Source organism: Podarcis vaucheri (genome assembly GCF_965113315.1).
Source record: "Podarcis vaucheri genome assembly, chromosome: Z".
Classification (NCBI taxonomy): domain Eukaryota; kingdom Metazoa; phylum Chordata; class Lepidosauria; order Squamata; family Lacertidae; genus Podarcis; species Podarcis vaucheri.
The window spans coordinates 47,869,060-47,896,215 of NC_138758.1; the positions used below are offsets into that span (position 1 = coordinate 47,869,060).

At 44.3% G+C, this 27,156-nt stretch overlaps 1 protein-coding gene across 6 annotated transcripts in view; it reads right to left on the reverse strand.

The window, feature by feature from the left end:
• Positions 1-27,156, reverse strand: part of COL27A1 (collagen type XXVII alpha 1 chain) — a 266,717-nt gene that overhangs the window by 88,001 nt on the left and 151,560 nt on the right. For all 6 annotated transcript variants that reach the window (XM_082208770.1, XM_082208771.1, XM_082208769.1 and 3 more), the window contains 5 exons: positions 22,661-22,714; positions 17,918-17,971; positions 16,897-16,950; positions 14,985-15,038; positions 2,143-2,196 (listed from right to left, as the gene is read on the reverse strand). In XM_082208770.1, coding sequence (XP_082064896.1) covers positions 2,143-2,196; positions 14,985-15,038; positions 16,897-16,950; positions 17,918-17,971; positions 22,661-22,714 — 270 coding nt within the window. The remainder of the gene's footprint in view (positions 1-2,142; positions 2,197-14,984; positions 15,039-16,896; positions 16,951-17,917; positions 17,972-22,660; positions 22,715-27,156) is intronic.

Genomic DNA, 27,156 nt, shown 5'->3' on the forward strand with positions numbered 1-27,156 from the left:
ATTTTTTGAATGTTTTATTTATTGTCTATGACTACTTTTGTTACGTTGAAGTTGTGTATTTTTTTCCCATCTTGCAAGCCACTGAGCATGGTTTGAATCTTGGGTGGAATCTACACACATATAAAAACCATTCTGAAAATGCTTTTTTAAAAAGCATTTTTAAAAATACAGTGGCACCTCAGGTTACATACGCTTCAGGTTACATACGCTTCAGGTTACAGACTCCGCTAACCCAGAAATAGTGCTCCAGGTTAAGAACTTTGCTTCAGGATAAGAACAGAAATTGTGTTCTGGCGGCGCAGCGGCAGCAGGAAGCCCCATTAGCTAAAGTGGTGCTTCAGGTTTAGAACAGTTTCAGTTTAAGAACGGACCTCCGGAACGAATTAAGTACTTAACCAGAGGTACTACTGTACATTGAATTTTCCATAAGACTCACCGTCCCCATCTAGTGTCACATTGTATATTGAACTTAAAACACACTTAAAACGCTTTATTTGCAGCTGTATAGCTGAGTCCCTGGAAAGGCATGCAAATCAAATTATGTATGTATGCATGTACTTATAATCATACATTTGCCCATTCACAACTTGTATTCCTATCAATGGCAGGACAACAGAAGTAGAATTTGTGAGGACTTGTGCTTGTTTAGAGGCTTATATTTCAAGCCTGGAAGGATGAGCATGCAATGCTTTGAGGAACTCACTACCCTTGCTACATTTGAACGTATTTCCCAGAAGCATCAGTGGATATCTATTAGGACATCTGGATTATTTATATTGACTAATGTACTTAATTTAAGGGGGATGTGAAGATGATTAAAGGTAAAGGGACCCCTGACCATTAGGTCCAGTCGTGGCCGACTCTGGGGTTGCAGTGCTCATCCCGCTTTATTGGCTGAGGGAGCCGGCATACAGCTTCCGAGTCATGTGGCCAGCTTGACTAAGCTGCTTCTGGCGAACCACAGCAGTGCACGGAAATGCTGTTTACCTTCCCAGCAGAGTGGTACCTCTTTATCTACTTGCACTTTGACGTGCTTTTGAACTGCTAGGTTGGCCGGAGCTGGGACCGAGCAATGGGAACTCACCCCGTCACAGGGATTCGAACCGCCGACCTTCTGATCGGCAAGTCCTAGGCTCTGTGGTTTAACCCACAGCGCCACCCGCGTCCCTGGGAAGATGATTACTGCATCCTTAAAGTGAACTGATGGTGTGAGCATTTTTCTCTGTGGCTTTTTTTTCTTTCTTTGCTTTTCTTCTTGCTATTAAAATGTAATGATGATGATGATGAACTTACATTCATTGCCCAAAATATAACTCCACACATATATATGTGAGTCAGCAGCTGGAGTGTCAGACTAGGACAAGGGAGACGAGGCTTCAAATCCCACTCCCTGGATGAGCTTGACCCAATAGCTGTCTCTCACAGGATCATTATGAAAATAAAATGGAGAGGGGGTGAATATTGTAACTTGAGCTGCTTGGAGGAAAGGCGGGCTGTAATTAATAAATAACATGAAAATAAGAATATGCTCTGGCATATTTGAAGTGGTGATTGGTGAACTCCCTTCGGTCTTATCCTGAACTGGATTGGTATTTGAACTCTTTCTTGGAAGACTATTAGAAAAAGCTTGCCTGCCTGAGCTACGGTAAAGTGGCCAGAATTTCACTGAAAAAAATAAACATTTCTAGGGTCATGAATACAAGGGCCAGAAAAGAACTTCTCTGAGAAATGACGCTCAATTAATAATGCTTCTTAACATTAAGGGCCAGAAAAATCCATATTCCAAACCAGGTAATTATGCACTTTGGCAAACAGTAATGAGAAATAACAAACAGAAGAGAGTGTTTTTGAGCACGTGTACACTATGTTTATTTCACCACTAAGGAACCATTAAAAGTAGTGGGCAGAACTTCAACATATGCTTGAGACCATACACGTCTTAATCTTCATCACAAACTGAAAGGGTCACACAAATCCAACTAAAACTGGTTCAGCATCTGCCTTGCAAGGCTACGAAACATTCACAGAGTGCAGGGTCAGGAATGCCAGCTCCTTAGTTTCCCACAGTGCAATGGACACAGTGCAATGCCCCAAAATAATCTAGCCACAATTAACATTCTCTGGAGCTGGTGGGGGGCTCACCTTAGCACCTTGCGGCCCTGGTTCACCCACTAGTCCATCAGGACCTCGAGCACCCTAGGGAAAAACACACACAGGCACACATGAATATACATAAATATACAACACTTTAAAAAGTGGGGACGGGGGAGAGGAAGAAGAAAGTTGTACACGAGGAATGAACAGCAGGTGTCTCTCTCAAGCTACAAATGGCAAAATCTTTCTAACCCTCAAATAGAGAATTTTAAAGGAGAGTAGCCAAGTCAAGTTAAAAGTATTCTCTTGTAAGAATCTTTCAAAAAGACAGTGAGGAACCTTGGGCTTATCCCATGATCAAAATAGAGCTGAGGACATTTGTTTAGGGGCTCTGCCAGATAATCTATTTTTTTCAGCAGTCACTTGATTTGCTTCTGCAACACTTATGTGGCAGATCTTAATTGAACATCCACTCTGATTTGTTTACAAGCAGCACACATCCTGCAATTCATCCTGCTTTGCTTAGGTGGGAGGGTTAAATGTCTTCATGCTAGTCATTCATTCATTCCATGCTATTCAGTGCATTTCTCTGTCACTTTCCAAAGCGCGCAAGCGCGCGCGCACACACACACATACCTGCTCCTTTTTTAAAAAGTGGATTTGTTGCTGAATGGCAATGAATCCACTTTAATTTCACTAAAGCCAACGTACCAATATGTGGTTGAATTCCCCCCACCCAATAAAATACTGACACTCTAGAGGGCCCAAAATGCTTTACATCTTGCCCTTCTGCCTCCATGAGTCACCCGCAGTGGCCAACCAGGTTAAAACCAATGCCACGTGAAAAGGAGGGCAAGCTTAACATTAGTACATCATTTTAAAGACTACAAATTAAAGAAAGAGGCAGCAAAGAAACCTGCAAACACTTGAATAAGAAGGGAAAAGAAGGGGGGGGGAGCAGAATCAAGTAGCAACCCAAAACGTCAAGAACTGATCAGAGTGGACTTCACCTATCTCCTGAAGGGCAGGCCTCTCTGGGAGAGAATTACCTGATTTATTTATTTTTTTAAAAATCACATTTTAACACAGATTATGGCCCTCTACCCCAACCTGGCACTCCTCCAGATGCTGTTGGAGGACAAGCTCCGACATCTCTGACCATTGGCCATGCATAGTTTGCCTGAAAATTTCATAAATTTAATCCCTGGCACCTGCAATTAAAACGGATAAGGCAGCACATGATGGGAAAGGAAGGGACCTTTGTGTGAGTGTTTGGTTGCCTGTTACAGGAGCCACAATGGACTGCTAGGCAGACCTGAGGTGGGGAACCTCTAGTCCACAGGCCACTCTTGGCCCATCAAGCCATTTCCACCCAGCAGAAGCGGGAGGACAGGGGTTAATCCTGCATTGGCTGCACAGCCCTATTCCCAGTTGGGTACTGGATCACTTAGCCTAGGCAGCAGGATTGACTTCCTTAGATATTCAGGATGGCCTCACCAGGGTATACTGCCACTCATGCATAAGTTTTAATGAGGATTCCCTGAATTTTATAAACTATACATTTGTGAATTCATAAACTCCGGTCGACATGAATTTATTATATATACAGTGGTACCTCAAGTTACAGACGCTTCAGGTTACAGACTCCACTAACCCAAAAACAGTACCTCAGGTCAAGAACATTGCTTCAGGATGAGAACAGAAATCATGCTCCGGCGGAGCGGCAGCAGGAGGAGGCCCCATTAGCTAAAGTGGTACCTCAGGTTAAGAACAGTTTCAGGTTAAGAATGGACCTCCGGAACGAATTAAGTTCTTAACCCGAGGTACCACTGTATATTATAATGGTCAATATTTAATTATGGGTGGTATCCAATGTTCTCCTACTCAAGAGTATACCCATTGAAACTGATGTATATTACTAACTTAGGTACATTAACTTTAATGAGTCTGAACAGAATTTAGTTGGGTACAACCCTATAATTTTTATCTTACTACTCCTTTAATTAGTTCTTCTTTCAGCCCTGTGTGGTAGGGTAGGCTGAGAGTTTGAGACTGGCCCCATACTACCCAGTAAGGTTCTTGGCTATGCAGGGATTTGAACCTGAAATTCCCTGGTCCTAGTACAACACTCTGAACCACTACACACCACATGAAAGACACACATGCAAGACGGGTGTGATTGTGCAACACCAGACTTCTGTGAATAGTGGGGTTGGGAGCACTTGGAAATGGAAATCCCTGGTTCAGCTTCCTTTTCCTCCCACACACAGTACAGCTCATGCAAGCAGCCCACTCATGCAAGCTCTTAAGTAGACAGATCAGCAGCTGACTGTAACATGCAAATCAGCCGGGAGGAAAGGAGGAGAGGAGAGGAGAGAGAGGTGGGCCAGCAAGGAAATGGGAGAGGGGAAGGAGGAAAGAAAACTGGAGCCAAACGTGATAATCGTGATGCAGACTTGGAGCCAACAAAACTGAGAGCCAACACTGACCAAAGTGAGTGCAGTATGAGAGAGAGGAAGAGTCACACAGAGCGGTAGTGTAACTGCATAAGATGTGCAGCGGGGAAGACAGCCAAACTGCTACAGCAAGCAAAACCCTGTCAATGTCCTTTTTTGTTTTATTTATTTTTTTAAAGCAAGGCAGGAACTCCTGGCCAATCTGTGATGGCAAGATCGCAGCAGGAGCCCAAACAGCTGAAAGCTTGGTGGACAGGAGGCAGTTGTAAATGCAGAGATCCTGCACTTTATTTACTTATTTGTTTGTTTTAACTGGCAGGTGGGACTGATGACTTGGCTCCAGGTGGTGGGGCAGCAGCTACCTCCTGTCACACAAAATCTGAAGCTGCCTACCCCCATCCCTTTAAGATAACTGGTTCTCAATTATCAGAGGGAATCCAGCAATCTAACACACAGGGTAAGGAAGGGCTGGAAAGTCCCAACAATTCTGTGTCTCATTTGGCATTACCATGCCACTGATAAAGCACGAAAGGCATATCATCACACACATGATAGTCCTAAGTCCTTCTTCCTGCCCCTTTCAATATATTACTTACTTATTTACTATTTCCCTTTGGAGTGTTCGGGGAGGGGTAGTATCTCTGGTGGGGGTCAGTTATGCTCCTTTTCTAAGGTAGTTTGCCCTCCTTTGGTCCCTGCCCTGCACTCAGCGCTCACCTGTGGCTCCTAGAAGCTGTCCTGTTAGCATGTGGCAGCAGACACACCCCAGGAATGGCTTCAAGTGGCCAGCTAAACGAAGTGATGGCTCTCCAATCCCAGGTGAGTTACAGACTTCCCCTGCATGCAAAGACAGGCTGCAGCGGATTGAGCAGATGAAAACCAAGAGGTGGTCTAGCAGTCAAGAAGGTGGTTTCTGCATGTGCTGTATAAGGAATTGAGGGGCAGATGGGGCTCATCAGCCTGGGAAGGTAGTCCATCCAGGAGAAAGAAAACTCTGATTCTAAACCTCCACTGCTTTGTGGAATGTCTTCGGGAGAAGAAAGGGCTAAGGAGTAAACCTTAGGGGTTCCTAAGATGATTGGAAGGTGCTTTGTACACCTCCTTCTGGCAACTCCTGCAGCCAAGGTGGCACCAGATGTATTGCTCTGCTTTCATTTGGACCACATCAGCAAGGCCAAGAGGTGAGCTGAGGACCTCCATACCCACTGCTCAGGCTTGTGCCCCAGGGAGGTCCCTTTGGTGGTGCTAATACAGCAGTTTGACTTCACCTTTGGAGGAACACTCCATTGTCTCTCAAGCCAGATGGATGACAACAACTATTTTCCTCTCCAAGCAGGCAATAGGCATTTTAACTGAACTAGCATCAGTTAGGCGCAGTGGTTAGAGTATTGAACTAGGTCCTGGGAGACCGGGGTTCAAATCCACACTTGGCCACGACGCTTTCACCTTGGACCAGTCACTGCCTCTCAGCCTAACTTATCTCCTAACAGGATTGTTGTGGTGGTGATTAAATGCAAGAGCATCCCTGAGCCCAGTAAACAAGGGGGAGAGATTCAAAGCTCTTCCTGTGCTGGAAAAACTTGGTGCGAAAGGAGCTTTTAAGCTCTCACCCTTGCATCCAAGTGTTTTAATCAGATAGCTTATTTTGTGGGGGTTTAATTGGACAGCTTTCAACCACACAAAGTTGAAATCGCAGAAATTCATTGCACCTAAGATGTGATTGCACTGTACTATATAGTACAAAATACTGGAAAAACCACAGGATGCAAAGGCCAAACACCCTGATGAGGTACACCTAATGTTGCCAATGACTATAGCAGCAACTGAAATGCTGTAACTTTAATGCAGCTGCACTCCGCCATGCCCAACACAGCAGTCCTCTTCAAAGTGTAAACTGAACTAATCCCTTCACTGTCCATTTTATCAACCACTGACCTCACACTGTGAACATCTTTCTGTTTGCATTCAGGATATGACTGTGAACAAGTTCTACCTGTTCCTACCTCCTAGGTGCAATACCCCAGAGGCAACATTGCACCAATTAGTTGAAGCCTGTGAAACCTCTGTTAGCTGACAGTGGCAGTCACAGATGAACAAGAGAAATGGCGGCCCTGGGCCAGGAAATGACCCATCAGCAGCCAGGAGGCCCTCCAAGAATTGCACCAACTTCCAGAAATATATTTAAAAGGTTATGATGTGTTCCTTGCTATGTGATCGAACTAGTCCATAGTTAACAAACTGTTTCAGTGGCAAAATCTTTTGGGAGATATAAGACTGGTGTAAACATATACCTAAGATTCTGGTCCTCCAGGTCACAGGTAGGTGGCATGTGGCCCACAACAACTCCTGAAACTGCCCCATCCCTCCACCTCATGTTCCTCTCCTCTTGCTCTTTTCCTTCTTGTTTATCTTAGCTTTCAGAAGTTTTTCCTTATCCCCCTGCTTCCTTCTAGGTAGTTTCAGAGCAACTGAAAGAGGCAGTAATTATTATATTTTTACTTTGTAAACTGCTAAGAAGCCTATTTTGGCATTAAGCAGTGTATAAATGAATACAGTAACAGCAACATAATTATTAATGCTTTATCCATTTATTTAGTGTGTTTATGTAATGCTTTTCATCAGAAGTGGCTATCAATTAGCTACTTTGGCTCAGTTCAATGTGTTAGAAATAGCACACAAAGCCTTAAATGGTACTGGGACCCAAAACCTAAAAGAATACCTTCTCCAGTATTAACTATCTCAGGCCCCACAATTGGCAGGGAAGGTCCTATTGGCAGTGACACCACTGGGGACTGCCAGGTTGGTATTCACCCACGACAGGGTCTTCATAAGGATAATTCCTTATTACTGGAATGACCTTTCTGTTCATCACTGACATTCAGGAGAAGCTGAAAACATTCTTGCCTACCCAAGAATTTTATGGCTGAAAGATTCTGGATTATATCCAGTGATGGTGCTACTCAGGGTAGACTCATTGAGTTGTATCCAACTAAGCCCTAGTCAGAGCAGACTGGAAGTAATGGACAGAAGTTGGTCACATATATTAACTTCAATGGGCCTACTCTGAGTAGGACTAATGTTGGATATAATCCATCAAAACAAATGGCCATAACTAACTTGGATTCATTAATTCAGTGGGTCTGCTCTGAACAGAACTTAGTTGGAAACTACCCCTTTATCTTTACACAACACTTGGCTGGAGGAGAGTCTTTCAGACAGAGATGCTTTCAAACAGAAGACTTTCCTCTGCAAGGCAGGACAAATGACCACCCTAGCCATCACAGGAAGAGGCTTGCAAGGAAAACTTTGCAAAGCATAATACAACAATGGAATAAGATAGCATGTAATAAAACTAGCATCTGATTAAAATTATATAAATGAGAACCAGCAACACAGTCTATAAAAAGCTGAGTAGAAAATAAATAAATTGTTAAGGACTGCTAAAAGGCCACAAGAGAGAAGGCCAAATTGAAATTGCATAAGATTTTCAAGTCCAGCCATTCTCAGCTTTTATTGGGTCATTGATTTCTTTGAGAAACTGATGAAAGCTATGGATTCTCTCCCCAGAAAATGGCAGACTAAGAACCAGTTCTATTAACAACACGGACAAGGAGTGGGGGAGCTGTGGCCACTCCAGATGTTGATGGACTCTTGCTCCCATCAGCTGTAGCCCTAGGTATGATCATGAGACACTCAGCTGAATAACATCTGAAGGGCCACAAGTTCCCCATTCATGAAGTGGCCCAGATTTGCATCCAACCAGGGAATCTAATCCTGAACCCCAACACATATGGACTTAATTCCAGAGAGGATTTGGTGCATGTGTAGAGGGCATGAGCAGTCTTTGGCATGTGTTTAAAATTAATCCTTAGATTAAATCATTTTGCTGAAAATCTGGGACTCATCCAAAAGGGGGGGAAAGGTATTTGTGAAGAATCGAAGAAAAATAGACTTCCTATATTAGTTTTTTTAAACAAACAAAAAACAAAAAAAACCTTTTTTTGTAAGAGGGAATGGGAAAGCCTCAACTAAATCAGAACAAAATTATAGTCTTCTATCAGCAGGTATATTTATCTAAAAGGTCATTTCTGCCCCCTCCCCCCAGAAGTTTACACGGTGTTTTCTCAGTCTAATAACTATAAACATTTAAGCAGAGACCCCTAAAAATCTCCATTGTTCTTCTCAATCAAAACCAGATCAACCATTAGTCTTGCCTTCAAAACTGAAATTAAACGCTGACAGAATCCACATGCATTTGGCAAAAAGCTGCATTAATGTCTTTCCATTCTGATTTGAATTACATCCTTGGATGTGGGATCAGAAACACAGGGAATGCTGAAGAGGACAGGATCTGGAATTACTGCCCCTCAGAAACTTAACAAAACCAAAACGAAAAGGAAAAGGAAAAGAATGACGATGAAATTAAAGGCTTGTTCACATGAGATGATTAGGGTGAGGTTGGTTAGGGCAGAGCTGCTTAAGCATGCAACACATGTTGCTCATCCTGTAACAATTTTACTGGGCATGTGGGAGGTTAATTAAAGCCTATTGGCTTGTGGGGGGCACAGAGGTGGGCCTTTTCACTGGTGGCACCAGAGTCATAGAATGTGATCCTTGCTGAAACATGAGTGCCATGAAAGAAAGAAAGAAAGAAAGAAAGAAAGAAAGAAAGAGGGTGTTGTGAAAATTCACCAGCATTTTGTGAATTTCACCACATTATGATATGCAGTTGTGTATGTCATGCACATTTTTGTAATGTCATCACCCTTTTTTCATGTTGTTTTCACTAACAGGCACACTTTAGTATGCAGTTTTGTACACATTACTTGCCTGGAGAACAGCACTGAAAACACTGGAGAACGGAGAATTTTGAAGAAAGGCAGCGTTTCAGCCCACGTATTGTTTCAGAAAATGAAAATTTGATAGTTTCACATTTAAATGTGAACGGAATCCAATTTTTCACTCATCTTTAATCCCAGGTCAATGCTATCATCTAGAAACCTTAGGTAGCTGTCCAGACCCCCCACTCCCCACTATTCTCACTATTGACCCCATCCCTTCAAGTAAATCAACTTGATATGCAACATAACAACTGAAGAGTCTCCTGCATGGGCAATACTTGGGCTTAGAATCACACCTGCTCAAGGTTATCCTAATAATGATAGCTTTTCTGTTACCAGTGGCATGGGTGGAAAACTGGGGCTGGTCTTAACACAGACTCTTGGCATGCTGGTATGGTCCATAGCACTGGCTGAGAAATTGATGTTCCAGGTCAGAGTGGCTAGAGGCAAGCACAGTCCATTTTCCTTATACTACATGTGGCAAATGTTCACGGAACACGTGGGTTGTTTGGACTATCGCAAGAAACCACCCAGTACTTATGAAAAAATGGGATGCAACCTTTCATAATAATCAAATGAAATTTTATTATCCAGTATTACACCAATCTGTACAAATGTTCAGGGAAGTTTTTAATGTGTGACATTTTAGTGTATTCTTTGTCTTTGTGGAAGCCGCCCAGAGTGGCTGGGGAAACCCAGCCAGATGGGCGGGGTACAAATAAATTATTATTATTATTATTATTATTATTATTATTATTATTATTATTATTATTATTGCAAGCTGTTCATTTTTCATTGTTAGAACAGTTTTCTCAAATGTACCCAATCCCAAACAGATGGGTCTGGAAGTCAACTGTCATTCTCGCTAAGCATAACATCCCCGACTGGAAATTTAAATGGTGGTTACTAAGCAGAAGATACCATTTAAATTTCCACCAGTGCCTTGGAGTGATGCATTGTGGATATTTAAAATCAGTGCAAATCACAGTGCAGCTGTTGCTGCCACTGGCAGATAAGCCAATGGGAAGCCCATCAATATATGAAGGGTCTGACCAGAACACATTTTCCCAGAGGGCCTCCTCAAACCTGGAGCCCAAACATTGCCGCAGCACAGTACCATTTCATTATGAGATGCAGTAACGGACCATAAAGAAGGGGTTTCCCAGTATGTGTAGAAACTAGCCTACTATACAAAGGTAAAATGTGAATTAGTTGCTCAGCCCACTCTTACTTCTTGCCTACCCCACCACTGGTATGTGGCCCTTAGAAAGTTGCCCAGAAAGGAACATGGCCTTCAGGCAGAAAAGGATTCCCCACTTATGCTCCATCAAAGAATGTAAGAGCCCAGATAGATCATACCATGCTTCAAGACAGCTGTTTCTTGTGGAATAAATCTGCGGCTTCCTACACCCTTATGGAACAGTGACAGAGCACTCTCTCCCTAGAAGGCAATAGTAGCATTTCTTTGTCGGCTAATAACTGCCATAAGCCTATTTGAAAGATTAACCTACAGGAAAGCTTTACGCATGATGGATGGACCAGGCGTTTGGGTCACAGTAAAAGCCAGGTTAAGCACAATTGTTTAAACATGTGAATAATGTCACCTGTAGCTTGGCCCTTAGTGCATTGTTCAGCCTTGATTTCATGAGCACAATGATCCGCAGTGACCCTAATTTAACAGCAGGGCCTCCAGAAGTGCTTCATCCGCTCCAGGCCAGAGTGGATCTGGCCACCCAGAGCATGAAAAGAGCTGAACTCATTCAGGACCCAGCTTTTCACTCTGCTAAAGTGAAAAGTCCCGCTGGTCTTTCTAAAGTCTTTAACTGCCTTATTTCCACCTCATTAAAATAGCATTATTATTTTTTAGAGAAATTGGTGGTTGGTTGGGAGAGCAGCTTTCCAAAATTAAGTGGCTCTGACAGCTTCTGGGGCGAGGGCAGCCGGAAAGCTTTGCCACTGGCGCCACACCTCACCAGTTGCCTGCTTTGCTCAGCCTTAGCTGGAAAGGAAGGCGAGTGGAGGGAACCCTGCACAATCTGGGGCCTTTTGGCAGAGGTAGCACAATACTGCAGTTGCAGAGAATTGGCTGCTGTAAGCACAGGCTTGGCTTGGGGTGTGAGGTGGCAAGGCAGAGAGAAATCAAGAAGGAGGGAGTCTGGTGCTCAGAATGGGATGCTTAAGAGGTTCTTCCTCTTGGCTTCGCTGCATCTGTGTGGCACAAAGCACTGGAGATTTCCACACTAATGAGTGGAGATTAGTTCTGCCCCAGGGCAGGCTGCTCTGGAAGAATTTTCCATCAATTCCCACTCAACAGTGATGGCTCTCTGCATGTCATTGGCTCCTCTCATGCAAAAATGGGTGTTGTTTGGTTTTCACAACCTCTAGAAATACAAGGAGAAAATCTACTGGCTACTTCTCTACACCAAGAGCTCTGTTGAGGAATAAGATGCCCCCATCCCCAGAACTTTCACAAGGACTTAGAAATCATAAATTGATGTGGAAATCTAGAAAAAAAATGGACTTAAGGCTAGAAAAATGAGAAAAACCGAATATGACAAATTCACCCAGCCCTAATAATCACACACACACACACACACACACACACACACCGTGCCGTCTCTTGCTGGTGCCAGTAACTTATTTTACAACTTGTGTGTTGCTTTAGTTCATGTTCCATCTTGAGAGACATCAAGGCTTTTATAGACTGCCTTGAGAGCCATTGAGTCTACAAGGTGGCCTATAAATTTCATTTACTGCACGAAAGTAAACTGCAGGACTCTAAATACTAGCAAATCAGCTGTTTGATAAAAGGAAACTGTGTGGGAGGAACAGCCCAGCCTTTCTAGTCCAAACAAATTTAGCTGCTCAGCTCTTATATCTGATTGTGAGGAGTTCTTACAGAGAAGGGTTGCTGTCCAAGCCAGCCAGAATCGGTGTCAACAGAACTATGCTGTAAGAGCTATAACTTAAAGAATTGGTGCCTACTCTTGCTTCTCTCCTCTTCCCTCCTCCTCCCTTTTCCCTCTTGTGTCATGTATTTTTTTACTGTAAGCCTGATGGCAGGGACTGTCTTACTCCTGATTTTTGTAAGCTACTCTGGGAGCTTTACATAATTCCTGCATGTAATTCTAGGCAACTCTTTAACTTCTCTGAAAACAATAAGCTCCTAGCTCTTGTTTGCATGGTAACTTGAGTGCCTCCAGATATTTGAATCTAACTTTTCCCCACCCCTCTGACCCTGAATACACACACATCTTCACCTCTGGTTTCAGATCCAGGACAACAGCAAAGCCAGGCTAGATATTGTAAATTTGTATTTCTTCCAACCAAGCTCTTAAATACAGACATAAAAGCAAAACTATAATTTGGTTCACATCGCCAGATTTTAAAGGTGAATATGTAGAACTGTGTAATATAATGCTGTTTGTAAATTCTAATCTTCACTAACTCATGGCAGGGGTACAAGCTTGAATCAATTTTAAAACAGATAGATTTATATCAACTAAAGATTTGCTTGCAGGTTTAACAGCTTGGGCTGCAATTTGAAGGAACAACTGCTTTGTGACACATAAACCAGCCCCTTCCTGTCTTTGTGCCAAATCTGATGAATGGGAAACCTAAAGATGGATTTTCTTCCAGCTGGTATCCAAACTAGCAGATATTTGGCATTGCGGGCTGAAGCCACTGTGGCTTGCTCTCCCTCACAACAAGAACCACAGGCAATTTGACAAAAGGCAGTGCTCAGCTGAATTCAAGGCCTATGCATCTTTTCAATCTGGATCGTCCCACAATCCTCCATTAAATTTGGAACTGTCAGTTCTGAAGTCTCTTAGGTCCCAGCATAGTAATATTATGTAGAACAGCAACCTCCAATCCAGATTCCCAGAGAGAGTTACTGAGTGCCTAAGGAGAAACCATGCCCTTACCTACAGCACCCACAAAATTGGTGCTGGCATCAAGGGTCAGCACAGCCAGGTATCTGCCAATGCCCCACACCAGAAAGGGGCTAACTGACACGAGTACCTCTTCACTGTTGCAGCCTGCAGGCTCACCTTGCCTCTGTTCTGACCCAGGCAAGAATGGTTGTGAGAAGGAGGGTCACTAGATGACACTTAGAAATCACAAATTCAGATGTTGTTGGGTGGCAACTCCTGTCATCCCTGATCATTGGCCATGCTGGGGATGCAGGAGTTAGCTACCCTTGCAGCACAGAAACTTGTGTGCCAAGGCCCTGTGACACAGTCACTCCCTATATGATGAAATAACCATACTAGACAGTATGAAATAACCAAACTAGACAGTGAGTTCAAATAGGCCACAGCTTTATCGGATACAGATGAGAATAGTTTGGCATAGGCATTGGGTGAAGCCATTTAATTAACTCTAGCCCATCTGCTGGGAGTGTATCTAAGGGTAAACCACAACATGGGGGGCACTAAGACTTACATCAAATAGGGGTACCCCCAAGGGGTCCCCACTAAAGGAGTTCTATGGCTCTAGCCCCAGTCTGGCAGTCAAACTGAAGAAACTCTCCATGGTTCCCTTTAATGGGATACCCTTAACCAAGGAGGGGGCAGGAAGAGGCTACAACCTCCCCTCCAGCCGGGCTGCAATACTGCCTGAGTGTTTAAGGTAAACAGACCTACAGCCGATACATGCACACTGTAATCTGCATTGTGCAATGTACAAAAACAGCCTACGTGTTCCATAAAAGGCATACATACAATGTTACTAGCAGGTATTTCCTCGTACTGAATATTAGAAGTGTTTGTTATGGCGGCTTGTTATAAAGAGATACAAGGATTCCAGAAGACTTCCAGTATATATCTTAAAATAATAAACTGTGGGAACTTGTCCACATTCCTGTTTGGAGGTCCTTAGAAAGCACTTTCCTGAAAATTATCTGTAGTAGATGTCTGACAGTTATAAATAGAATGAAACAAAGCGGCACAGGTGCAATCATGTGAGGAGCACCCAGAAGGAGTTGAAGTTAAGAGGATAGCCTCTAAAAACATCACCAGCCAAGTAAAAACCACACCCATCTGAAACCAAAGCATAAAGACACACTAGCAATTAAGATTTGATGCATTGATGCTCCAGATCTTGCATAAAAGTTGGATTTCCCCCATTAACAGAAAGCAAATCAGTGAAAGGAAGCAAAGGCACAAGATGATTGCAAAAGGATGCTGATGTCTTCTGGATGCTCCATTAAAAAGAAATTGTAAAGAAGACACTATAAGATAAGGTTACTAGATTTTTTCCCAATGAATCCAGGGGCACTTTTCAACTTCAATGGATTTTGTATGGGGACTGATTTGTAAATGGGGATACCTGGAAATGGTTTTAATGTTGTAAGCTGCCATGGGGCCTTTTTGAGGACCAGCAGGCAAGGCACAAATGATTTTATGAACAAACAAACAAATCAGCAATTCCACCCAACTGCTACATGCACACACACAAAAGCCCATATCACCATTTCCCGCCATCCTTAGTAATATTTTTACTGCATGCAATGCCCCACTGCAATTTCTTCTTTGAGACATTAAAGGAAAAATTATCAACAGGAAACTTTACAAATTTAGCCACAACTTACCCGGCGACCTTTTGAACCTCTTGATCCTGGGGATCCACGAACTCCAACAGGACCCTGGTAAAACAAGAAAAATGTGGAGGTAACTTGCTTACAGCATGGGGTCACGTCAGGACTCCAAAATGTTTGCATTCCATTATTTTTTTAAAAGCAAGACCTAATTTTGATGAGGATATCTGAAATGGGAAATTTGCTATAAAGTGTAGGTGTGGGGGGATGGAGGGAGACACTCCAGCCCATGAGCCAAATGTGGCCCTCAAGACCTCCCTATTTGCCCATGGGATGCTCCCCAGACCACTCACCTCACTGTCTCTACTTCACAACCTGTTTGTCTGGCTGAACTGTGTCTTTGAACATAGGCTCCTATTGGCTTGGATGTAGGATGGACCAATTGTGTGTGTGTGTGTTTAGTGGGTGCAGAACCTTTAGTTTTGCATGGCTGGGACGTAAACTACTGATCAAATGTAACAGGCCCCCATTTGGTGCTACCCACTTTTGATTCAGATCCTACTCACGTTGCTCTCTGGCCCCATCTGCCACTGGCAACACAGCCCACAGAAAGCTGCCTATGGCAGGATGTGGCCTTCAGGCTGTAAAAGGTTCTGTAGCCCTTAGGTAAAATGCTGTGGACATTTGCATTGTGCAGGTGGGTTGGGCCATGGCTAGTTAAGCAATAGTTAACTGATTCATTAGGACTTACTTCTGAGTAGACATGGTTAGGACTGCACTGTTATTTATGGCATTTGTATACTCCTCAATCAACCATGTTCTTCAGGTAGCTCACAGTTTAATACTCAATAAATACATATGCAGTCATACCTTGGGTTACAGCCGCTTCAGGTTGCGCTTTTTCGGGTTGCAGGTTACTTTCGGGTTTTGACGATCGCACATGTGCAGAAGCGCTAGATTGCGCTTTGTGCATGCGCAGAAGCACCAAATTGCAACCCACGCGTGCGCAGACACGGGTTGCGAACGTGCATCCCAAATGGATCACATTCGCAACCCGAGCATCCACTGTAATCAATTAACAACCAGATTAATTAAAAACATCACCGTAACCCAACAAAATGGATCGTTTAGGCACGGGGAACCCTCACAGCTCACCAGATACTGCTAGACTGCAACTCCCAATACTCCCTGCTGCTGCTGCTGCTGCTGCCCATGCTGACTGGCCCTTATGGAAGTTAGAATCAAACAATATTTAATAATCTGTAATATGGTTTATTCCTCTCTTTATTTCCTTGTCTTTAAAGAAAAAAATTCAGCTTACTACTAGTCTATAAAATTCCTTCACCTGCCCACAGTTCAGTTTCAGGGTTTTGCCTTCTTTTTTTCCTTAACAAATTTGACCTGATCACTCAAACAACAAATCACAGAGCTCACTCACAAGCAAATATTCAGATGTAGCACTGATGGGAAGAGAGGGGAGTATGAATCTGACAATTTCTAGTTCCAGTTTGCTCTTATCTTAAATTCAGTTTTCCAAATTTACACAGCAACCCATGATTTCCTCATAAAAATCTATCAGCATTTTAGAGTGAATTTTCCCCAATAAACAGAATTTTGACTGCAGTTTTGACTGTGACCATTTTTTGCAAGCGATTTTCTCCAACTTAATACATTTTTGTATGTTGTTTCCATTACATTTCCTTCTTATAGATAGATTTTTGAACACCTTGTTTGTTGGAGAACTGCATAGAAAAAGCTGGACAAGTGCTGGACAACTTCAAAGGGTAGCAGTTTTTGTATTGGTTCAAGCAGTGTGGATTAGGTGGTTTCTCCATAAAACGCAAGCAGGATCTAATTTATCCAGCATCCCTAGAAGAAGATAACTTATTCTCCCTTGAATAAAATATGTAGGGGTATGAAAGACAAGGGGCATTGGGGAGCAGCAAGGAAAATAGGCTTGACTTACAGGCTGTCCAGGGAGCCCTGGTTCACCAATTGCACCAGGTATTCCAGGGTGCCCCTGTATAACAAAGGAGAGAACGCATGAAGCTCTGCATAATACGGCTGTATTCATATCCAGATGCAATTCAGCCATCTCCACGCTGCTTTACATAGCTCTGAATGCACCATATTTTTCCATGTATAGGACACCCCCATGTATAAGATAGCCCCTATTTATTTATTTATTTTACCCCAAAATTAAGAACTCAATAGTTTAAACATCAGACAGAACCCCAGCACCAGCGTAGCAACCCCTGCCAGTGCCTGGGGCGGTGGGAGAGTGCTTGCACACGGGCAGCAGTGGAGTGTGCCCCACCAACACCTGAGATCACCCACAGTTGTTGAGCTTTATTTTGGAGATATAGGGCACCAGGAAGGTACAGTGAATCCTGTGCATTCACCATCAGTGTATACTGTCGTACCTCCTTTTGCATCCGGGATCCGTTCTGGAGCCCCAGATGCTCGACAAAAGGGACACTCAGCAAAGCCCTGCTCTGCGCATGTGCTTCTGCGCATGCGCGAGTGGCAAACCTGGAAGTAACCCATTCCAGTACTTCCGGGTTTGCCATGGACGTTTGATGAAATGGACCCTAAACGGGGCGGACTCAAAACGAGATACCACTGTAATATGAACCCAAATTTTGAACTAAGAATATTTAGCAACAAGCATCATCTTAAACACTGGAAAATATGGCATGTCCCTGTCTCCTGTGCAAACACACGACAATCAGCAGCAGTAAATCTTGGGTTGCTTTGAGGTCTTCACAGACCCTAAATGGTCAAGGGCCTAACATGTGAAGACTTCAATGGCTACCTGGGAAATCAGTGTGAAGACATAATAACTTGGCATGGGTCAACCACCCTCCATGCCCCCAAGCATGGGGGAGGGGGAGAAAAGCATGCCCTCCAAGCGGCAGCGGGAGAGGAGACAGATTATGGTTCTTCAGGCAGAAAAGGAGGCGAGAGAATGCAGACTTACTCCTTACCATCGATCCCTTGACGCCCGGTGGTCCTGGAGGTCCTACTGTACCCCGATCCCCCTAAGGGAGACAGGTGCACACAGAAGGAAGAGTAAGAAGTTCTGTTAGCAAACGATGTGCCAAGGAATGGTGGAGGGAATTGTAAAAGTGTTGTAAACCCTAAAGCCTGAAGGCATGTGATGCAGCAGCATAGACGAAGCTAAGCGTGACCAGGTCTGGCTGATGCCTGAATGAGAGACCACTTGGGAAACCCATTGGAAGGAAGGCTGGATAAGGCTGGACCCAGTTGCTGCATCTCAGCCTAACGTACCTCACAAGAAGCTATAGTGAGGATCAAAACAGTGGCAGTAGTGAGGAGTCCACGTAACGCTACCGAGCTCTTCAGGGAGAAAGGCAGCACATAAAACATAATGGGTTATAGCCAACATTAGTCCTACTTAGAGCAGACCCATTCAAATGAATGCATATTCCAATGGGTCTGCTCTGATTAAAACTACAGTCGAGTAAATACTTAGTGTGAAATTCATTGTAGTGCTGAGAGCCAGTGTAGTGCAGCAGTTAGAGCGTTGGACCTGGGAGATCAGGGTTCAAATTCCCACAGAGCCATGAAGCTCACTAGGTGATGTTTGGCCGGTCGCTGCTTCTCAGCCTAAACTACCTCGCAGGGCTGTTTCGGGGACTGAAGGAGAAGGGGGAGAAACACGCACACAACTCTGAGCTCTTTGGAAGAAGTGGGATACCAATGCAACAAATAAATAAATCCTCCAGCACAAGGATTTCTGCTTGCCCCAATGGAACAATCTCCCCTCTCCTCTCCTTGTGCACTGATTGGGGAGGCGTGAGGGACAGAAAGCCCTGTTGTGCCACCAGGAACTATTGCACCGGCTTCTGCTAGTAGCATGGGTAGGGTCGGCCCAAGATATCTTAGCACCTGAAGCATACCCCAAAATGCCCTCCTCCCCACCAGAGAAGAAGGGGTGAGGGAATATCTACATCAGGAGTAGGGGGGCGGATAAAGATCTACATCAGGATCTGCTACTGTACCCCAGTGGATCCTGTTGCCCAAGGAGGGCAGCTCACCTTACCTCTTGATCAGGCCAGCCCTAAGTAAAGATCTACACTGGGATCTGCTGCCCCTGTGCATTCTGCCACTTGAGGCAGTCGCCTCACCTTGCCTCATGGGTGGGCTGCCCTGGGTGGTTTATTTGAATCTGGCTGATACATTGGGTGGCATCCAGTGACATCAACTGCTTGTGCACCAGGGCTTCTTCTTCCCCTATAGCCCCCTGTGCACTCCCAAAACCTTCTTCAGCTCTCTAAAGAACAAGGAGCATGGGCAGCGGGTGGGGAAGGAGAAGCCCCATTGTGCAAGCGGACATCGGGTCTCACCCATAAAATGCAAGCATGATAAATAAACAAGGGAGCTAAGGTTCCACAATTCTACAGCTTCAGGATGAAGCCTGCTTGAAGAGTGCAAAGGTGTTTTATATTTAACTTGCATGGTTTGTGTACATTTCATTAAAATTGCCTTGAGACTCCTGGTTAGGCTATAGGATGGGAGATGCAGATGGGAGAATCATGCATCTGCATACCTAGGGGAGGTAGGGAAGATGCTGAGGCCCAAATCTGTGCCATTGCTCAGATGTTACCAACAGGCACCACACAGCCCAGAACTCCTCTCACTAAATGGATCTGGTGATAGCTGAGAGTCATGCATGCATAAACATATTCTGCTTCCACCCACCCCCAAACCCCCGTTTATTCGAATGTGTTAATGTATGCATGCACATAAGACTTTTGCACACCGCTAATTTCAACAGGTCTTAAAAGCACTTCTGTTTGACTAGGTTGCCTAATTTTACACCAGCGAACTTTATTTGCTAAAAACTATCGTTCACCACAAAGATATGAAATATTTAGGTACATTTTAGCACACATGGTCCCCAGCAAGCTGCATTCCATGTTGCACAATAATATTTTATCTGATCTGTTGGGCTGCTAAAGCAAACATGGAAACATCATGTATGTAGTGTTTTTATCCTCATCGGCCAGCAAACAACAATTTTTCAAGACAGAAACACTCTGAAGAATCCTTTTGAGAAACCTGTCCCTGGGAGAATTATACAGCCACGCTGTACATAACTAACTTCTCCCTTGCTGCAAATGCATAAGTGACCATTAGAATATTTTGCAGCTGCATATGATGTGGGCATAACTTGAAATCTTAAGAAGCTGCAACTGCCTTCCTCACTGCATCAACATATCTTAGGTTTATTTTCTGCAGAGGTCCCTTAACTGAGATTTTCTAGATGACAAGCTTGCAGGCCTGGTGTGTGGAGTCAGCCAAGTTGGGCACCTACTGAGGCTGAAGTTCCAGCAGGAGAGACTCACTGCTGACTGGAGGCTACTGCCAGCTGCTGCCACTCCCCTTTCCCACCATTGACTGCTCATTCACCTGCATTGTCTACAAGCCCCAAGTGGTGCAAATGAGCAATGACGGTGGGTGAGGAATAAAAGTGGAACTTCGGCAGCCAATGATACCGTGTGATGCAGTGCTTAAGGTGTTGCACTAAGACCTGGGAGCCCAGGGTTCAAATTCCTACTCAGCTATCACAAGGCTATTGTGAGGATAAAATGAGGAGGGGGGGAGAACCATGTGACCATCTTGAGAGCTTTGGAAGAAAGGTGGAGTATAGGCTGTGACTGTTTTAGGCACCAACTAAGTTTGTTCTAGGGACGTGGGTGGCGCTGTGGGTTAAACCACAGAGCCTAGGGCTTGCCGATCAGAAGGTTGGCGGTTTGAATCCCTGCGAAGGGGTGAGCTCCCGTTGTTTGGTCCCTGCTCCTGCCAACCTAGCAGTTTGAAAGCACATCAAAGTGCAAGTAGATGAATAGGTACCGCTCCAGCGGGAAGGTAAACGGCGCTTCCGTGTGCTGCTCTGGTTCGCCAGAAGCGGCTTAGTCATGCTGGCCACATGACCCGGAAGCTGTATGCCGGCTCCCTCCGCCAATAAAGCGAGATGAGCGCCGCAACCCCAGAGTCGGCCACGACTGGACCTAATGGTCAGTGGCCCCTTTACCTTTAAGTTTGTTCTGGGTACATATAAATTTTTGTGTGCATGCACATTTCTTCAGATACACTGAAACAGAAGTCACCAGACCCTTATATATAATATATATATATAAGGTAAAGGTAAAGGTACCCCTGCCCGAACGGGCCAGTCTTGGCAGACTGTGGGGTTTGTGCGCCCATCTCACATCTATTGGCCGGGGGCCAGCGCTGTCCGGAGACACTTCCGGGTCACGTGGCCAGCGTGACAAAGCTGCTCTGGCAAGCCAGAGCCGCACACAGAACGCCGTTTACCTTCCCGCTGGTAAGCGGTACCTATTTATCTACTTGCACCCGGGGGTGCTTTCGAACTGCTAGGTTGGCAGGCGCTGGGACCGAGCAGCGGGAGCGCACCCCGCCGCGGGGATTCGAACTGCCGACCTTTCGATCGGCAAGCCCTAGGCGCTGAGGCTTTAGCCCACAGCGCCACCCGCGTCCCAATATATATATATAGTAGGACATAAATCTGACATCAGGAATCACAAGACAGAGAAGCCAGTAGGAGAACACTTCCATCTTCCAGGACATTCAATACAGGATCTCAAAGCAGCTGTCTTATTACAAAAGAATTTCAGAAATAGACCTGAAAGAGAAGTTGCTGAATTAAAACTTACTACTAAACTGAAAACTATGGAGAGACCTGGTCTGAATAAAGATATTGGATTCTTGTCTCATTACATATGCTAAAGCTACTTTTGGTCATCTGTATACTATCCCTTACTTTTTCCTGCAGGACTAATTGCAGTCGTTAACAGTCATCAACAGGTTCACCATACCCATTCAGTCAATCAACCATCTACTACCCTTCTGAGAAAAACCCCATCCCACCCTCTCACTATATATAAGGGTCTGGTGACTTCTGTTTCAGTGTATCTGAAGAAGTGTGCATGCACATGAAAGCTTATACCCAGAACAAACTTAGTTGGTCTCTAAGGTGCGGGGGGGCAGTGGAAGACAGGAGTGCCTGGCGTGCTCTGGTCCATGGGGTCATGAAGAGTCGGACATGACTAAATGACTAAACAACAACAAGGTGCTACTGGACAATTTTTTAATTTATTTCAACTGCATCAGACCAACACGGCTACCTACCTGAATCTGTTTTAGGCACGTCTGATATGTGTGTGACCATGACCGTGTGCATTGCGCCAAACCCAGAAGTGACCCCATAAGGTCACAAAAAGGGGCAAGGTTTGTTGGATTTTTCAATGCTGTTTCAAATATACACAATTTCACTTAAACCTGTGGTGCCTTGGAACATAACCCCTGCGTAAATTGAGAGTTGCCTGCATAAGTAAAATAATCATGGGTTGTATCCAACTAAGTTCTACTCGTAGTAAATTCACTGAAATTAATGAACCAAAGTTAGTCGTTGCCACAAATTTCAATGGTTCTACTCTTAGTAGCACTAACACTGGATACAACCTAAAAAAATAATATTGAATAAGGGAGAGCCAAAAGCCAATATTGAAAAGTTGAGTGAAAATAAGGAATTCTGCTGAATCAGGACAAAGCCGCCCCCCCTAACCCAGCATCTTGTTCTCACAATAGTCAACTAGTCTGGAAAGCCTCAAGCAGGACTCTCCACACTCATGTTCCCCTGCAACACAATACAGTCAATCCACTTAGCAACACATTCTTACCTTGTCCCCGACTATTCCAGGCTCCCCTACTGGACCAATGAACCCCATCAGGCCCTGAAGAGAAGAAAAAGAGGGTGACATGGGGTCGGGGCGTGGAGTGAGGGGGACAGAGAGAGAAAGAGAAGAAAAACAACAGAATTGATTTTCTGGTTTGCTTGAGTCAGAGTCATAAACAGAGAAAGAGATAATGTCCTCCTTGTGGGATGAATTAGCCCAGCAACCCTTAAAAACTGCCCACAACCTCTTATTGGCTACTGGCAGGGACACAATTGCTCCCAGACTGTGGCCTCTGCAGCTCAGCCAGCTGGTCCCGCTTTAAAACCACAGTTGGGCCTTTGAAGCTTGGCGCCTGCAGGAGCCACAACACACAACAGACCAGGAACAAATTACAGGCAGTGCCACAACCATAAGCCAGAGAGAGAGATGGAGAGAGAGAGATGGTGCTATATTTATGATTTTCCTCTGCTACATATTTCTTCTCTTTAATCTAAGCTAAGTGCTGCAATATAAAACATAGGAATCTGATGGGTGGGATAGAATAGGTATTCCTGCAGCAGCAATCCAAGAAGAAGGGCCTTGAACGCATAAAGTCGCCTTTGATTACCGAGTGCATGGAGCTCAGTACAGCCTATAGTATTGACTGGCAGTGGCTGTCGAGGGTTCAGCCAGGTTTCTTTTCCAGCGGTACCTAGAGTTGTCAAGGACTGAACCTGTGACCTTCCGCATACAAAGCATACATTATATCACTTAGCTATGGTTCAAATGAGTTATACAAAAACAGGAAGCTGTCTTACTGGTCTTTCTAGCTGAATGCTATCTAAAGCAGAAGTTTGGCACTTCAGATGTTGCTGAACTACAATTCCCATCAGTCCTAGCAAGCATGGCCAATGGTGAGGAATGATGGGAGCTGTAGTTCAGCGCCATCTGGAGGGGGCAAAGGTTCCATATCTGGGCTATGGTGTCTGCCAGTGGCTCTCAATAATTTCAGACAGATATTACCAGGAGATGCTAGGGACTAAACATGGGACCTTCTGCATGTGAAACAGTTCCAGCACTGAGCTATGTTCCTTTCCCCGCAAAAGGCAGGGAAACAGAGAAAGTTGCTTTATGCTGAGTATGGACCACTGGACCGTCAAGCTCAGTACTGTCTAGAGTAACTGCTAGGGGAGTAGCATGGGGGGGGGGAGCTGCCAGGGCAACCACCCCAGATGCATTGGGGGGGGGAGGCACTGCTCACACCGCCCTCCCTGAGCCAGCTCTGTGCCACTTTGCAAGGCTGGGATCTGGGAAGGGTGGCGTGAGAAGGACGCAACAGCCACCCAGTCTTCAATCCCAGCCCCTTGGGAGTGTGGCTGGGATCAAAGGGTGCGCTACATCCTTCTCATGCTGCCCTCCTGAGCTGTTTTGCAAGGCTAGGATCTGATCAGATCCCAGCCTCTCAAAATAGCACAGGTCTGCTGTGTCGGTGGTGAGGGCTGGGCTGGTGTACGGTGGGGTCCATCCGCACTCCACAACCCATTGCGCCCCAGGCGCTATGAAAACACGCTCCACTAGTGGTGACAGGCAGTAGTTCTCTGGGATAGGTCTTTCCTGGCCCTAACTGGAAGTGCCAGGTATTGAACATAGGACATTATGCCAAGCAGATATTCTGCCCTGCGCCCATCAACATATGTAAACAGCCATATTCTTCTACTGGTCATAGATGGAATACTTGGTTTTTCTAATCATACTCACTAGAAGAGGAATGAAGGATCAGGCCTACAATGAATCAGACCAACGGGCTGTCTATTTTCCAAGGTCTCAAGCAGAAGTCATTCCCAGCTTTGCTGTTTCTAGAAATCTTTATTTTTTAAACTGGAGGCTACAGAGTTTCAACATGGGATCTTCTACATCAAGGTTGGGAAACCCTCCAACTTTTAGTAGACCACAATTCTTAACATCCCTGACCACTGGTCATGCTTGTTTAGGCTCAAAGAAAGTGGAGCCTAACGGCATCTGTAGGGACAGACGTTCCCCATTTTTGTCCTACGTTAGAGCTGCTGAGCTATTCAACAGGAAGGAGTTCAAAAATAAAACTGACAACATAATAATGCATTCATAAAAATCAATCGTACAACTGCACTTGGAACATTTTCCGGACATAGCCGGAATACGACACTCGGAAGCAGTGTCAACTTTCCTAAATATAGCTCAAAAACTTCATATTTCTTTTATTTTTGAGATTTCAACAACTTTGGATGAAAAAGCTCATCAACTGGCTATTTCACTTTTTGAAATATGGCAACCCAGGAAAGGTGCAGAAAAGGGCAAACTAAAATGATCAGGGGGCAGGCAATAACAGAAAAGGTTGCAACGTTTAAAGCTATTTAGCTCTTGAAAAGAGTGAGCAAGGAGGGACATGAGAGAACTGTGCAAAGTTGTGTGTATTGTGGAGAAAGTGGATCGGCAGACCCCAGGGGGTCATCCAGCATAACTGAAGGGTGGGATACTCAAGGCAGACAAAATACTTCTTCGCAGTTAAATTTGCAAATGCGCTGCTATAAGAGGTAGTAATGCATACGAATCATGGTTATGTGAAGCAACCACCACCTGTTCATTCAGATACCTGTGAAGGGCACACCGTTTTAGCCAGGCTTTCCTTGATCTTAAATACTGTATAGGAATCTCTTTTTTAATTCATTAATTCCTATTTCTATATGCTTTTACACTGCAGTATTGTTTTACTGCTTTTATGCAAAGGAACATAGCTCAGTGCTACCACATAACACCGGTCTTGAAAGGAACATAGCTCAGTGCTTGAAAGACCTGCACTGGCTCCCAGTACGTTTCCGAGCACAATTCAAAGTGTTGGTCCTGACCTTTAAAGCCCTAAACGGCCTTGGTCCAGTATATCAGAAGGAGTGTCTCCACCCCCATCGTTCTACCCGGACACTGAGGTCCAGCACTGAGGGCCTTCTGGCGGTTCCCTCACTGTGAGAAGCCAAGTTACAGGGAACCAGGCAGAGGGCCTTCTCGGTAGTGGTTCCTGCCCTGTGGAACGCCCTCCCACCAGATGTCAAAGAGAACAACAACTACCAGGCTTTTAGAAGACATCTGAAGGCAGCCCTGTTTCGGGAAGCCTTTAATGTTTGATCTATTATAGTATTTTAATATTCTTTTGGAAGCCGCCCAGAGTGGCTGGGGAAGCCCAGCCAGATGGGTGGGGTATAAATATTAAATTATTATTATTATTATTATTATTATTATTATGCTGAACTGTACTTGTTTTAATGGCATTCTTCATCGTTTTCATGTTATGCACTGTGTTTAAATATGAATGCTTTACAAATAAATAAATAAATAGTTAGTTATGATGGCTATGTGTTATGCCCGATGTGAGAGGCAGCAGCCTACATATTTTACTTTCAAACGATGCTTAAATGTATTTAAATACAGATTTTAATTGGGATTATTTTAAAACAATAATTTCACAGGCTAATGGATGGAGCAAATGTATAAATGTATAAATGTATAATGTATAAATGGATACGCACTAAACTGGCAAGTACTGGAAAGATTAATTTAACTAATTCATCTACATCCTTCTTCTTTAAGGAGCCTGGGGCAACAAATACACCAGTGATAATACAAAATAATTATAAATAAAATATACTTTAAAATCTAAACCAATTAACAACATCTATAACCCATTAAAACATGTAAAACAATCACATACTATTACAGCTTATAATTTTAAGGTTTCTAAGAACAGTGCACTGTATCCAGCTAAGGTCTGCTCCGAGTAGACCTACTGAAATTAACAAACTAAAGTTACTCATGTCCATCAATTTCAGTATTCTAGTCTGAGTAGGTCTAAAAAGTGGATATAGAACATAATTTTTCAGCCACCAAATGCTTGGATAAACAAGAGTGTATTTTAAAGTTTCTCCTGAATATTAATAATGAACAGAATGGGGAGCCACCACCAAGGAGACCCAGCCATGGATCAATGCCAAATGGGAAGCCAATGGCAAAACCACCAGCAGGACCCACCCCTGCCAAGAGGCCTTTTATGTTATTGGGTTTCAATCCACTTAGAGCTTTGTAGGCTACTGCATGCAGTTCCTGCTTATCAAACACAATGAGTTCCCTGGAAATCGTTTCTTAAGTGAGCATCTGCACAATGAGTTGACAATTTCCATTGATTCCTATGGAGAAATTTCTAATGTGTTCCTGACCATGGAACTGTGACCCCCAAAACCCCGCAAACCCAAAGAAAATCCTGAAAAAAATGCTTTCTAATTTGTCCAACGGCTCCCCTTACCCTTCTCCCTCTGTTCATCAGCGAACCAACAAAAGGCAGATGAGGAAGACAACCAACAAAAGGCAGACAAGGCACAGGTTGCAGCCACAGCAAAGGTGGCATTTTTCCATCTCTGCCGTATCAAGCAGTTGGTCCCTTACCTTTCTCGCCCTGATCTGGCCACAGTGACCCATGCGATGGTCACCTCCAGGCT